At 33.6% G+C, this 16,313-nt stretch overlaps 1 protein-coding gene across 1 annotated transcript; it reads left to right on the top strand.

Moving 5' to 3' along the window:
- Window positions 1–289: 289 nt before the first annotated feature.
- On the top strand, window positions 290–12,238 carry LOC136975755 (uncharacterized; the record flags this gene model as incomplete). Its single annotated transcript, XM_067270843.1, has 5 exons — window positions 290–383; window positions 7,401–7,648; window positions 8,182–8,299; window positions 11,163–11,250; window positions 12,144–12,238. Coding segments are annotated over exons 1-5 (643 nt in total), but the record flags the coding sequence as incomplete, so codon positions are not given.
- Window positions 12,239–16,313: the final 4,075 nt, after the last annotated feature.

Here is a 16,313-nt window from a genome sequence, read left to right as displayed (position 1 = left end):
TTTTCTACACAAAAACTTTCCCGAAAATACTTATAATCAGTTACAATAATAATTGAATACCTTTCTTCATCAGTAATCTGTTGCTTCATACGATAGAAGGATGAGTTGCAGCGCTTTCAAGTTTCTTTCTATTATAATTTTGATGAACATTATTGTAGTATCAAGCAGTAAAATTAATGATACTAAAACAACAGATGACGTTTATAAAAGTTTCTTAATAACTACGGAAATTAAATTGAAAAAATCCTTAAAATTATTGAGTAAATTAATTCTCCCGTACTTGTTGAGAATGGCAGAAGAAGTGGATTTATCCGAATCTTGTCAAATTTCGGGGATTCGATTTATGAAAGATTTAATACAATTGAAACCATGGACTATAATGAGTAAGTAGCTTTAAATGTCAATTATTACAGATTAGATGTAATTTTATTCAGTTTATTCGATCTTTGAGTTTTTGCTTTACACTTAACTCCCCGCTCACTTCGTCGTTCAAAACTTTTGTGACGATTTTAAGCTAAGTATTTTATGTAGATTTACTAGGAAAAAACCTAAATTTACAGATAAATTGACTGCAAATTCTGTATGTAAAATAAGTTACAGATTATAGTCTTTACATAATATTATATATTTGTATTGAGATAATGATAATATTATTTGAAATCATTGATTAATGTTATAATAATTTTTTTAATCTAAAAATTAAATATAAAATTTTTAATGCCTAGTAAAATTGTTATCAAAAATAAATTTATTACACAAACACAAAGCTGATTTGTATCATTGGGGTACAATTTTCAGATTTCAAACCTATTTCATAGACTAACTCGAGCACAATTTTGTTCTCCCTCTTTAAAGCTGAATAACTTCTCTTATTTTTGTCGAAAATTTCTGACATTTTGCAAGGAGATTTGCGTTTAGCAGGGATTGAAGCCATCAAATTTTGTTGGTTAATGGCTAAAGGGGAGGGGAGATAAGGAGGATCGTATGTCGTATCTCGTGTGGGGTCGGACTTAATGACGATTTTACTCGTTATTATCATTTACAATTTTTTATAAAACCCATGACTCTCTTCAAAATTAAGTCTTTTGCAATTTTACAATAATTAGAAATATTAAACGTTTTTAACAATAAAATATCATAATAGATGGCGCCACATACGCAGTTTTAAAAGTCGCCGGGAAAGTTAAGCAACTTGTTGCTGGATTTATTCCACTTCAGTTTTGGATAACGTAATTTGAAGTTTTGTTTTGTATTTAATTAAAAATCACATTCTAGTTTTTAAATTTTGATGTACTAAATTAAAATCTTTAAAATTTTTCTTTAATAATACTTTTCACATGACAACATCTCAATTGCATTAAGAAAAATATATCAATTGTCAAATTTCGTATTTTCTTTATACACTGATTTGTTATATAGGATGTAATTTCATGGAAAATTTTGAATTAAGAAGTAAAAGAGACCTTTTAGAAAAATTTGAATTGCTGAGACAAATTATGAAAATATTTCATTCAATTGTTATCTACTCTGCGGTTTATATAAGGAAAAACTTCAATAAATAAAGTTGCCAGATAGTAATTAATAGCCGAAGAATAGGTTCATAAAATAAATATTTTCTTATTGTTGAATTTTCGTCCGATGGAGAAAAATTTGATGAAAACTCTACAAATATCGTCGCCAGGAGTCAGCTGTCTCATCTACATTTTCCAGCGCCTGTTCCCAGTAGATAAAAGCAGTAAAGACACCCAGAAAAAGGCAAGATGGATGTAAGCAAGACGTCTGTTTTATGTCACCAGTTCCTTTTGAAGAAAATTTTTTGTAATTTTAATTGGACGTTTATGTGTTTTAAAAGGACTTTTTAATAATTCCGGCGACAAGTAACCTAAAAAGGAAGGTCAGTCGCCGAAAAGTGTTTGTCTTGGAACACAAAATAAAAAAGGTGATCAAAATTTGGGCAGACTTAGTCTTTATTCTAATTTTTTAAAATATTTTCTTTTAACAACTTACATATATCTACAAAATACTCGTATAGGCCTACTTTATTTAAAATATTATATATATTTACTAGTAGATGAGTCTTGCGTTGCTCGGGCGAAAAATAAAAAACAGAAAAGATTAAGATTGTTAGATTATTTTCGTACTTCTAACCCTTCTACTCTATTATATTATAGTATTTGATTTATATAACTACAAAGGCTATCTTACGTAAAAGTTTATCACACCGAATGATCAATCTAACACCAATTAAAAATTCTTTAAATCGTATACAGTAGAGTAAGAAAAAATTTTTAAATTGTGTTAGATTGGTCATTCGGTGTGATAAACTCTTATGTGAGATAACCTTTATAGTTACCTACCAGATCTTACCCGTTTTCACCAAATGCAAGAATTGGGTTTCTTATCTTCCGAGGCTAATTAGAGAATTTGTAGATGGGTTTAAAAATATGTTCGAGTGCTTGCAAAAACGCATAAAACTGCATATAAATAGTACACTAAAAGCCAAGTGCTTTCGAGTAATCCTTAAGCTCCCTTAAAAAAAATTTCGAAAAATTCCTTCTTATTGTACTGTACATTCTCATCATGTACCCTAACTGTGTATTAAATTTCAACTCTTAACCGTTTGGGCTCTGCACTTATTATTATCATTATCAACCTCTCTCGATTATATATTTATATGTATGTACTGTATACATAATATATATACTAATATTATAAACAAGTGTTTTGGTTGTAACGGGTAATATCCGAAACTATTCATCCGATTTCAAAACTTCTTTCGCCAATATTTAGAACGGACCCTCAGGGTGAACATAGGCTGTATATTATTCCGTTAAACATTCGTATAAATTAAACAAAGATATCATCTCAGAATAAAGCTTTGATGTTCAAAAGATTGCGCTGATTCCGCAGGTATGACGACCAAAGTTTCCTTTTCTGTGAAGATGATCTAAACCAGATCATCTTCTATCTATAAATATGAATAAAAATGTAATGTTCGTTAGTTCTTACCGATTCCTTTGAAATTTTGAGACAACGTTGCATTCGATTACGCACGTTTTTTATATCATATACATGTCAAATTTCCCCTCACTGGGGAGAAATGGACAGTTTTAAGGCTTACCGTAAATAACTAGGCTTCTATTTATACCATTTTCGATGAGGTTTTTTGCGTTTTTATTGAGTTTTAATAGGGTACGTCAACAGAATATACACTAAATAGGGATTTTTTGAAATTACCCTTCCCCTCGAAAGAGGGACAGTTTGAAGGCTTACCGTGAAGAACTCGGCATCTATTTATACCATTTACGATGAGGGTTTTGCGTTTTTCATTGCGTTTTATTAGGATACGTCAACAGAATATACACTAAAAAAAATTTTTTTTTAATTTTCTTTACCCACAGGAGAGGGACAGTTTTAAGGCTTACCATAAAGAACTCGGCATCTATTTATACCATTTACGATGAGGTTTTTTGCGTTTTTCATTGCGTTTTATTAGGGTACGTCAACAGAATATACACTAAAAAAAGATTTTTTCAAATTCCCCTTTCCCATGATAGAGGAGAGTTTTAAAACTTACCGTGAAGAACTCGGCTTTCATTTATACCATTTTCGATGAGTTTTTTTTCGTTTTTCATTGCGTTTTATTATGGTACGTAAACAGGATATACACTAAATAGGGAGTTTTTTAAATTTTCCTTACCCACAGGAGAGGGACAGTTTTTAGGCTTACTGTGAAGAACTCGGCATTTATTTATACTATTTTCAATGAGGTTTTTTGCGTTTTTTATTGAGTTTGAATTGGGTACAACAAGAGAATATGCACTAAAAAAAGATTTTTTGAAATCCCCTTTTCTACGGGAGAGGGACAGTTTTAAGGCTTACCGTAAAAAACTCGGCTTCTATTTATACCATTTACGATGAGGTTTTTTGCGTTTTTCATTGCGTTTTATTAGGGTACGTCAACAGAATATACACTAAAAAGGGATTTTTCGAAATTCCCTTTTACGGGGAAGTGTTATACATTTATAATAGATACATTTTGAGCCATAGCAACGCGTAGCCGGATCTGCTAGTATGTGTATAATTTAAATATATAGTAATACGTAAATTTGAGCTACAGCTTTTATTATAAATATAGAAATATTCAGCATAACAAATATTTTATGCTAAAAAATTTTATACACTTATTTCGTTACAGAAAAAGTTTTACAACGAGTTGCGCGACTTTCTTTGTGCCTACATTTAAAACTGCATTTGCGGCCAAAGCTCATTGTATTTTATTTCATAACTTTTTATATACATAATTACTGTAAGAGGGGAAATGCTTAATTTTAAAGGTAGGCGGTTTTATAAAAATGTTCAAATGTTAAGAAATAACAAAATCTTAATTAAGTATGACCCCACTCGAGATATGATACGATACATCACTTTATTTATCTTTTCACCTCTTCCAACTTTAACCACCAAAATATAATAGCATCGATGCCCCTTGTACACAAACTTTGATGCCAAATTTCGTTCTTCAGCATTATTTCCATGCTAAGATTGAAACGAAATAGTTGCCAACAGACCCACACATACAAAACACATACACACATACATTCGTCCATACACATCCAAAAAAAATTCTTCCGTTTTTTTTAACTTTTTTGGTTCAGAAAATCTCAAAACTTGACGATTTAAAAAAAAAAAAACTCAAAGTCAGACTTTCACGATTACATTACTTTTACTTGTTACGTATATATAACAGCCGGAGAAGTAAAATGTAATTTGTCTATTGCTGAAAAATTAAAAACGTTAGACAGGATGCAGTGTACAGCATTCCACACTGGCACATGCTACTTGTGGACACGACCTAGTGAAACGTTTGGACATTTTAGGCCAAAATTTTGCAGACAAACGTAATAAAAGGTTAAAATATAATTTATTGACATATTGATACAAGTATTACAAATTAAAATACTGTACAATAGATTCAAACATTTATAAAATAGCAAAATCAGAATATCAAATATGAAATTATGAAATTACTACACATTTTAACTTTCCTTAAACAAGATCTGTTCTTGATTATGACATCCTAAAACTGTGGAGTATTGAGGAAAAAAACCGAGTAGATGTAGCATAAAATGAACTCTGAGATATTTCCGAACACTGTAAATACGTCCATGATTACCCTGAAAAAGTGTCTGCTGTTACCAAAATCACCTAATTTAATTAAAATGTTTGAAAAGGAAGGCGATACTCTAACATACATTTTCATAAGTGGCTGATAAAAACAACACGTATTATTATCCACATTTATGTGGGTATGTAAACACTTCATGTAATAGTTGTTATAGCAATTATTTTCGAACGGGTGAAATCTTTCAAAAACAACGAGTAGCTGCACGAAATATAAAAGTAAATATCCAAATATTACAACATAACTGCCAAAAATCTTTAACAAATGTTTTACATTTTCCAATATTTTATGTTCTGATTCTCCGCATCAGATCCGAGCCGAATTAGAATCCAAAATTAAGAATTCTACATCAATATACTGGTTTAATTAAATTAAAATGTAGTCTATGATCTTACAAGGAACGTACAAGTGCTATTGAAAGTCGAGAGGATGAGCAACAGAATAGTAATTTTGACAAACGAAACTTCTAAATCTGAGGAAACAGCACCTGTGACTGGCAAAACTGTTGATTACCGAGATCATTAGTCAACGGATCTTTAAAATGGCGGCCCCTCTTCAGCAGTGCAGGAAGCAAGAGCAGTGTAGCGTTGACAAATTTTTTATAAAAATAAACCATTCGGCATTCAATGGCACATGCAGATTAGTGTTGCAATGAATAGTATATTCGGCATCAGGCCGAATACCGAATATTTGGCCAGGAGCGTGATCGCGAATAGCCGAATATTCGACCAAACTACTCGGCTTGATTAACGCACGTACGAAAATTGGCGCGCAAAGCGCATTATAGCAAGGACCCTACTCTATTCGCCCGCTGTTACTACGCTTCGCCAATCGCGTTAATTCTTGACAGTTGTAGCGGACAGACAAGAGCGTCATGGCAGTGTGTGATAAATGATAATATGAAATGTGGATTACAATAAAATGTCCTACACGTGTAAATAACAGAAAAAGAACAGAGAAGGACCGCGAAGTGAAAATGTGAAAATAAATATGAAATTGAGTTGATAAGATAATCGAACAAGTCGAGGCATCTTATTGGAGCGAAATTCACGGCCGTCAATGCCGAATAATTGTTCTCATAGACTTCGAAAGCTAAATGCTTGTAATGAAATCACTTAGCGTGCACGGGCGAAAGCCTGGGGCCGTTCAGGCTACCAAGTTGTCTCGAATCTGTGAAATTATAACTGTGACTTATACCGACGTCCTATCTGTCTCTTTTCTCCGTTATCACCAGGCTATGACTCACGTATTTGTAAAATGGAAAATCTACGACGGAAAAGTGACGAATCGAAAGTATCGTGCGCGCACATTATAATGTATGCATAGGCATACGTTGACTAGAGCGATAGAGGAAAGAAAAAGGGAAGAGCAAACACGAGCGCTTAAAAAGAAGGATAGGCAGGGTAAGACCCTCAGATATGCGACGCTTTCCGAACGAATAGGTATGTACTGTACGTGTGCTGATCTTTGTAATTATAAATTCTGAATACAGGTGACTAATATTATTTTTGTTTTTTATTTTGTGCAGGTTGTAAGTTACAAATAAATATAAACAAACACTAACCCGATAACATTAAATCTAAATACCAAAATGATTAATTTACTGTGTTTTTGTTATTTTTTTCTCCTGTTTGTAGGAATTCGGTATTCGGCCGAATACCAAATATTTACTCACTATTCGGCTGAATAGCGAAAAACAGGCCGAATAGGCCGAATACCGAATAGTAACCGAATATTCGTTCTATCACTAATGCAGATACAGCGAGAAGAATATATGCGTTGTACACAAGTGTACGAGTAGAGTTTCAAAGACAACCACAGTTCTGTAGAAAATCCTCAATGGCGGAAACCGTAGACTAGAAATGTTCCTGTCAAGTATGAGCTATTACTTTCTGTGAGGAAACAGAGATTTTAAGAAATAGTTGATATCTCTACAAATTAGTTAGCGTATACTGTCTGTCGAAACATAATTGATGGGAGATAACACATTTTAAATAATAGGTTTGTTAGATCGTTACTTTCTATTGGATAATACGACGTCACGTGGTTAGAATGAAATGTTTAAAAAATTATTGTTTAAGCGACGCGATAAAGTAAATTTGAAATTACGTAACTGCAATGTCATATTATGCAAGTTAAATTAGCAAAATATTAAAAATCATAATAACATTTGTTTACATTTTCCATGAGATAAAAATATATATTTTATTTTCAGTGTTGGATTCATTGGGAAGACCATCTGCGGGTTCACTGAAAGGACCCAGTTGGATTCCAGGTGATTACGATCAATGCCTAAAAATTGACAGTAATGCGGAAAATACTATAACGGGCAAACGATCGTATGATATACGAGGAAAATTCTGTTACATCAATGTCAATGTTAATAAAATAAACAGTGAAATGATAGAGAAAATCATGACTTTAAAAAATCAAACCCTTGTGAAATTCATTGAATTCATTTGTGTAAGTACAAGAATTGTTCACGAGTTAGCAGAAACAAAATTTAAAATATTACAGTCAAACCTCGGTTTTCTTACGACTCACTTTTCGAACAAATCGGTTCACGTATAGAATTTCAAAGATATAAAACCTTCAATTAACCTGCCACAGATTACGGAAACACAGATTATTAACTCTCTATACTTCCTGGGTTAAAGAAAGCCGACGGTCCGAGCATTTAACGACAGAAGACAAACACAGTTCTACTGATTCAAAAGTTAGTGGCGCTAAGATCGCCTCGCTTCATTAGACGTCACCACACGAATCACCGATGACGTTGCTATTTAAATTAGATTTTAATGCGCATGAGGGAAAGATACTAATTCCATTTGTCGGTATGTGCTGCAGTCGAAATTAAATCAAATTAATTAATAAAAGCGAATTAAGTTTGAACACCGAGATTTGACTGTATTTAATTCTGAGAGTATTTAGTTTGATTAATATAACAATGTACTTCTGTTTGTACGGCTTGTCTCATTTAATGTCTTTATTTTCAGAAACCATTCACTGTTTCTCATATGATATCAACTTTGAAACTTGCAGCACGATTATTTATTGACGTTTGTATCCCAAATTCATGTTCTGAAAAGGATTTGCAAAATATTATAAAATGGGGTAAGTAAATTATATCGATTATCGATTGATAGAATTTATTACGTACTTATACATTTACTAATTTATAAGTACGTAACAAATGAGTACGTATTGAGTATGTACTTATAAATTGTACTTTAAATTTACTATTTTATAAGTACATACATATGGAAATTAAGAATAAACTTTCTGTGCTGGAGAGTCCAAATTCAATTTTGAGTTGGACCAAAAATTTTCATAGACAGTAAATTAGTTGCTAAAAATATCGTTTTTCATTACTCGGCCTCTTCACAAAAACATGGTAACATCAGCCAATGTTTTATGTTATATACGTTAAACATTTTATGAAAACTTCAAATGTAGGATTTTTTTATGCTTGTCTCTACAAATTGATTCAAAATTTCTTACACATAACGAGGTCGTCTGAACGAAGATAGTTGTTGTGTGTGTGTGTGTGTGTGTGTGTGTGTGTGTGAACAAAAAAAAAACATAGTATCATGCATTTGTCGTAAAAGTAAAGCATTCATATGTGCAATTTACATTACATTTTTCTTTTCAATTCTAAATTATACAAACAAACGTGTCATGGTTGTTATCAGTTAATATTAAAATAGGTTATAGAAATATACTGAAAATTAATTTTTCGTTAACTATAATGTAACACTGTCATTGTATGGAGTAATGAAGCAGTTACACGTGCCCAGATAATGGAAAACCAAATTAATGTATCGTATATTCACTTATTTCACAAAGAAACTCATAACGTATCTAAAGAAGAAAGCCCACATAATAAAATAATTATAACGAGCAGATATTTATTATGACATCGCCACAATGCTAGAAGCAATACTGAATCATATTTTAAATTTATTTAATTTAAAATATATGCTCTCCACCTTTAATTAGTACTGACTTTCCCTATACAATATACTTTTCTTTTAACAATAGAACCGTGACGGTGATCTATCTAACGCCTTTCGTGTTTGAATTGAAATAACGTGACTTTCGTTGCAAACCGGAAGTTTATGTATAGATAATCGGGGCCTCTTGCTTTCGAATGTGAAAAACTATCTTTTGAAACTTCCTATCCTTTTAATGGTATATTGTAATTAAAGAGATAAACAATTTATCTGGAAACCACATAGTTGGTTAACTTAATTGTTCTTTTACAAATTGAAGGGTTGATGATTTTCATTTTTAGAAAATTAATTTATACTATCCCAGCTCCGTTGTGTTACAGGAAAGTATGACGATCAGTGAAAAATTAACAAACTTAGCAAAGTTTTTCACATTTTTAGACCGAAAGAGTCTTAAAACGTCGAGAAATGCGAAAACATTCGGTTTTTTTTTCTGTATGTCTGAATGTTACTCTGTAGGGGTACGATTTGTGTAAGGTCGCCGACAGGTGGGGATAAGTTACTCCCGTGTCAGGATGAACGTAAGGGACCTTTGCATGTGGGTGTGGCGGAGGAGGCAAATGATGACAAGTGTTTTACATAAGAAAACCCGTTTATTGGATAACATATATGCTTACATCTACAATTCACTGTCCACTTCTCTACAGTCCTTCGGAGTGGCGAGGATTTCCCTTCTGTCGAAGCCCCGGGGCAGACGAGATGAGATCGCTGGACAGATGCTCGCAGAGGTGTCCTGCGTTGCTGGCAGCGACATAACACAACACAGATCACGGCTCTTTGCTGGATGCGGAGGAGACTTCCTCCGACCTTGGAGATTCCGATTTTTATAGTTTTTCGCTCGCTATTCCAATTTCCGATTGGCCCCTCATCTTTTTTCTCGTTTTCCGATTGGTCTTTCCTTTGTTTCTAGGCGAAACTCGGGATGACCCGGGTCATGGGAAAGGTCCGATTCGGAGTGTCCATCTGGCGCCTTTTTGACCATTGTGTTCGGAGATTGTTGACAAATTTACAAGACTCGAACTCATAATTTAGCCCGTTAATTGCGATTTCTGTCATCTAGGAACTTTTACGATTTAAGCGCGATGTTTCTCTATCTATTAAATTGTTTCCCCTTCCGAAGTTGTCTTCTTACATCGACTATTTATGAACACTCGAGTCAGAATTTCATTTATTTATGAGCTTTTGTGTCATAATTCTATTTATTTATGGGCTTTCGTGTCAGAATTCTACCCTTTCGTTTGACATAGACGGATCGTTTATAACACGTGTTTTGGCACGTGTTCCGGCACGTGTTCCGATACTCGCTGTTTACATTTTGCGTCGCAATGTCTAGATCAAGAGATTTTTTTCTCTGTCTCTCTCTCTCTCTCTCTCTCTCTCTCTCTCTCTCTTTTCTATATAATCTATTGTTATAATTTAAATGCAAGAATTTTGTGATTTACGGATTTCGTCTGAAACCTCACATTTCGCTCATCTTCTTTGAAGCTTAATTACTTCTGAGCTCTTTTCGAACTTTTCCGAAATTTTGCAGTGCAGGGAGACATGTGTAATAGGTGGACTGATGCTATTAAAATTCTGTAATTAAATGTCGACAGAGTGAGGCGATAAAGAGAGTCGTGTAGGCTCGGACTTAATTATGATTTTACTCGTTATTAGCATTTACAATTTTTATAAAACCCACTCCTCCCCTAAAAAATTACGCCTTTTGCCATTTTATAATAGTTAAAAATACAAGGACATTTTAATAAAATATCGTAACTGATGGCAGTACCAAATTTTCCGGAAAACTTAAGCAACTCGTTGCTGGAATTTTTTTTTGTATGAATAAAAATAGAATTGAGAGTGTAATAATTTTTATTAAAATCGATAATTTTACTGGTAATTTTTAACTGAAGTGTGTGAAATTTTTTGTTAACAATATTGAAATGATAAAATTTATGTTAATTGTATCAACGTTACCTTTTCAGTAACTGGAAATGGAGATTTATTGACTGTGGGAGGATGTCAAAAACGAGATGATAAAAGGATATATTCAGCACCACAAATAATTACCATGTAAGCTCTGTATATTAATTATGCTTGATCATATTAATTTAGTAACAATCATTCTTACTATCTGCACAAAAAAATTAATCAGTACTAATAATTTAACTGCTAAATATTATTATTTTATTTTAAAATTTAAATATGATTATGTTATAAGCAATTTAATTAGTAAATATTATTTTTTCTTAATTGTTGATGTAGGAAATTACAATTTTAATGATATTTTAAGTTACTGTATATATGAAAAAATATTTTAATTCAATGTGTCAATTTTGAAGGCGAAAATAAGGAAATTAATTAGCAGTAGTAATATACATAGGATATAAAGCGGAGTTGGTTTTTTCAGTAAATTAGTTTTCTTTCTTTTTTTGGTCTACAAACACCCTACTGCATAAAAGCACTGAACACTGGTAGTTGGTAACTTTTCCCACTGCGCCTGCTGCATAGAGTATTCTATATTTACTTTGCGTGTTTATTTATCAAAATGAGGTTAAGTGTCTCATAGAAAGTTCTCTCTGAAAGTACACTCTTAGAAGAGTGCTATGTGTAGTTGCTTTCTTCTTCTACTTTTAATTCAACCCTTTTCTCATTCTGAATTATATTATCTTTTTAGAAATAGTGAGAAAATTTTACTAAGCTTCAGCTTACCGTAAAAAATATTTTTTCAGTGTTTCTTAAACTTTATTTTTAAGTGTCCATAAATAATAGTCGTAATAACAAATAAATATTTCTTAAAGTTTTTATAATGCACATTAATTATGGTACACGTAATTTTCATGTCTAGTCAAAATTTCAATTCTATCTCCACGATGTAGCTATCTATCTTACCGTTTTATGTAATGCATTGTAGAATATTATAAATGACATTAATTTTATAGTGTATTTGATATGCATTTTTATAGGACAGTTTTTGCGTTTTTTATCATTTGGGTAATACTTGCAACTGTTGCAGAAAAGCTACGGAAATTAACAAACCATCCAGCTTTTAAAAATGAAGGTAGGATTTGAATTATTATTTAATTAGTATTTCTGATATATACTTTGACATTATTCTTAACATTTTTCAATCTTTAATAAATTATTTATGCGAAAAAGCATTTTATTGATAGTAGAAGAAGTCTGGACCAGTGATACCAAATTTTTTGAGCCATCGCCCTTGGTTATAGAACCAAGTGGGCGGTACAGGGTCCTTATAGCCAAACGTACCCCCACCACCGATAACCCGTTTGCCTTTGACTTTAAAATATATTTTTTAAATCATTTTTGTTAAAATCACACTGTCTTTACTGTATATTGTTCTTCCTATATGGAAACCACAGAATGCAGTCTTTCTTCCCACCTCTTTTGATGGAAAAAAAAAACTTGTCAGTGATCCCAATCCTCACCTATGGTTGTTATCTGATGGGAACCCTGAGTCCAGCGTCCCCTGTCGCGCCCTTCGCTTCTTTTCACCCTTGAGGCTTTCTCGTCCCCTAGGGGTGGTTGCGCTGACTTTAAGAAATTTGCCTACTTTTTATTGACTATTGATGAATCGTTACTTTTACAGCCCTATCGTTAATATTTGCACATGGAATAACACACAAATTTAAATTGAATGAAGTGCTAATTGGAATGAGTTCATTGTCAGATTAAACGAAAAATAGTGAAAATGTTCTAAAATTCATTTTGATCTGACAAAATTAGTGACTATCATGACTGACAAAATTGTTTCCATGATAAGATCTAATTCTGGATTGGTAAAATTATTGAAACAGCATTTGAGACAGTACGACGATGAATTGATACAATTGCAGTGTATCATCAGCCAGGAGAGCTTGTGCCTTAAAAAATTTTGATTTAGAACATGTGATTAAAGTCGCAGTTTGAAGAATAATTAAAAATTAATTGCCGTGCCCTTAATCTCTCTGACAGTTTAAAAAGTCTGTTGGAGGCATTGAAAACGAATATGGTGACTTAACCTTTTAGACAGAAATGAGGTGGCCAAGTTGAGGACAAACATTGGAGTGGTTTTCTAAAGTTAATTCATGAAATTGAAATTTTCATTACTGAAAAAAAAACAAAACGCCCTGACATTACAAATGCGGATTGGTTGTGTGACTTAACCTTTCCTGGTTGACATTACTAATCGTTAGCCTACCATTAAGATCAACGGAGTAAACTTACGGAATGTTAACAGCCTTAAGTACTCAGAAATGATATTTGACCCCAAACTCTCTTGGACGGATCACGTTTACTATTCTTTTAATAAAGCCGTCAGTATCAGTCATAAATTGAGGTCCATTGCCAAGAATGGGTGGGGCCTTCTAATATCAACAGTAAGATCATCTATAAAAGTGTGATAGAACCCATTTACACCTACCTTTGTGAAGTGTGGGGTAATGCGGCAAATAAGGTCCATTTCAGCAGGAGGTTGCTTTTGGCCCAGAAGACCGCTGCCATTTCGATCACAAAATCTTACAACACAGCCCCTACAAAAACTTTGCTAGTGATTGCTGGGCTAACCATGATCAATCTAGTTATCATGTATAAACATGTCAAGAACCTGCTGGTGAGCAAGATTTCCTCCAATGCCAGCCCTGAATCCATTTATCATCTGATTGACAAATATAAATTACCAAACACAATCCACCCACTGATGGATGATCTTCTGAATTGTGGCCTCGACATCAATATTGATCGTACCAACCCCCACCCGGCTCACAGTATCACCTCGAATTTCGACTTCCATTCCCCCCCAATTTTGAAAGGGCTCAGCATTTACACCAACGTTTGCAAGGCTAGAGGAGTAATTGGCGCTGCCACCCTCCTGGAGGATCCTCAAAAACGGCTTTTCTGGAATGCAGCCTACAAGCTGCATGAGAACTGCTCAAACAATCAGGCAGAGTCTTTGGCTATCTGGAAGGCTTTAAAATACATTCAAGACAATACGCACTTGTTTTTTGGGAAAGTTATTAATATCATCTGTGACAGTCGAACTGCACTGCAGCATTAGTTGTACCCCTTTTTTCCCTCCCTATGATTGACCATACATTGGAAGTGAACCCTGGCCAGATTAGTACTTCAGTGTCTTTACTGATGGATCGAAGAACAATGATGGGGTTAAATGTGCGTTTGTAGTGTATCATGGCAACCTGGAAGTTTATAATTTCTCTGATATACTGAGCAATACTTACTCTGCATTTCAGGCGGAACTTTGGGCAATCCTGAAAGCAGTCAAATGGAGTAACTAAAGAGCTAAGTAATACCAATGTCAACCTGTTCACAGATTCCAGTTCATTACTTCAGGCTATCCACAACTTTAACTGGGGCCATCCCATAGTCAACGAAATTCTCTGGGAAATGACCAAAAACATCAATAGGTTTTCGGTGGCGTAGGTCAGAGGGCACTCTGGTGTCCTTGGAAATGAGAGAGCGGATGAGCTTACCCACACCGCATCTGTCTCCAGTGGCACACCTAGCACACCTACCTATACAGCAACTCCTCAAAACTACATAATTTCCAGCCTAAAGGAGAAAGCGACTGAGTTATGGCAGGGTACATGGAACCTGCAGACCAACAGTATTACAAGGGATTTTTTTTCCCCACAGTCTCAGCTAGTAATCATCATTATATTGAACATAGAACAACACTTTTATACTGGGCATGGTAAATTTAATAGTTATCTCTTCAGGTTCAACAAAACAATTGAACAGAATTGTGAACTATGCAATATTCCAGATGGTGCCAGGCACTATCTGCTGCAGTGCCCGATGTTGGACGACAAACGAAACGCCATTCTCTCCTTGCTGCTGTCCAGTGGAAACTGGCCTCAGGACTTACATGTGCTGTTACAAGACAACAACCTTTTTCAGACTTTCAGGGACCTTGTCACCTCTTACTTCAGAAAGACTACAGTTAATTAAGTATGGTGCTGCGAAGACAGCTTCCATTGCCAAGTGACAGTGGTGTTGTGTCTTGAAAATATTTTTAATTTAGATTACTAATTGTATGCATTGAATTGTTGTCATTACCCCTGTGTGTTATTTTGCTGTGAGTAATCATCCCTGTTAAGACATCACTGTCAGCTTTGATTATGTTGTCAATGTCAATGTAGTTTCATTGTGCTGTATATTTGTATATTTATTTTCTGTTTATATTTCATGATAAGGCATCACTGTAGGACATGTTGGTGCTGTGATTGTTGCTGTAAATGTTATTCGCTGTATAAACTATACCTATACATTATAATACTGTTGCTCATCGATAAGACATCAATGTATAAGTTGTTTATGCAGTGCACTCAACTGTGGCTTCCCCACTGATGTATATCTGTACATAATTACTTCTTTATCATCGTTGATAACACATCAATCTAACTAGTGTAATACTGTTTGTTTTCCACTCCAGTGATGCCTAGTGGTACTGGGCTTTTAAATAAAAAGTTTTGATTGATTTTGTCGAAACCGTGTTGTGTTTGATTAGTGTGTACAGGCACGATGAAGTGACGTTTATTTTTTCAACACTAGGCTAGTTGAATCTTTATTTAGTTAGAACGTGTTTTTCTACATCGACGTTTCGGGCTTCAGCCCCTCATCAGCTAACTAAACATATATAAAAAATATATTTTCTACATGGCATAAATAAAAATCAAAAAACTAAAAACTCACATAAATTCTTTGTAGACCATACCTTGCTTTTGCATGGGTACTATACACACAGCAGAAATCGGACGACACTTAGGCTTTACATTTTCAATATCAATTTTTTCTCGCAACTTTAACTCCATAAAAACCAAACCGTTTTTTCATTTTATTACATAAATAAGATAACTTCTGTAGAAATTAAAAAATTAAAAACCAAAATTTACAAATTCCAAAGGTCGTTTTTACTACCTCATCGACCAATCCGACAGTTTGCATATAGCACTGTGTGCCGTAAGTTGCACCTATTAACAAATTAATTAGCCAACATTTAGAAACCCTTAAGGGAATTACAAAGATTTTTAATTTACAATTTTTTTATATTACAATAAATCACTATTTGGCTTAACGTTTACACTGTATATTTTTCTCTTTATCTAATTTACATAACA

Source organism: Centruroides vittatus, unplaced genomic scaffold (genome assembly GCF_030686945.1).
Source record: "Centruroides vittatus isolate TY-2023 unplaced genomic scaffold, ASM3068694v2 contig_387, whole genome shotgun sequence".
NCBI lineage: Eukaryota > Metazoa > Arthropoda > Arachnida > Scorpiones > Buthidae > Centruroides > Centruroides vittatus.
The sequence above is the reverse complement of the archived record's forward strand: the minus strand, read 5'-3'. Positions and strand labels throughout refer to the sequence as shown.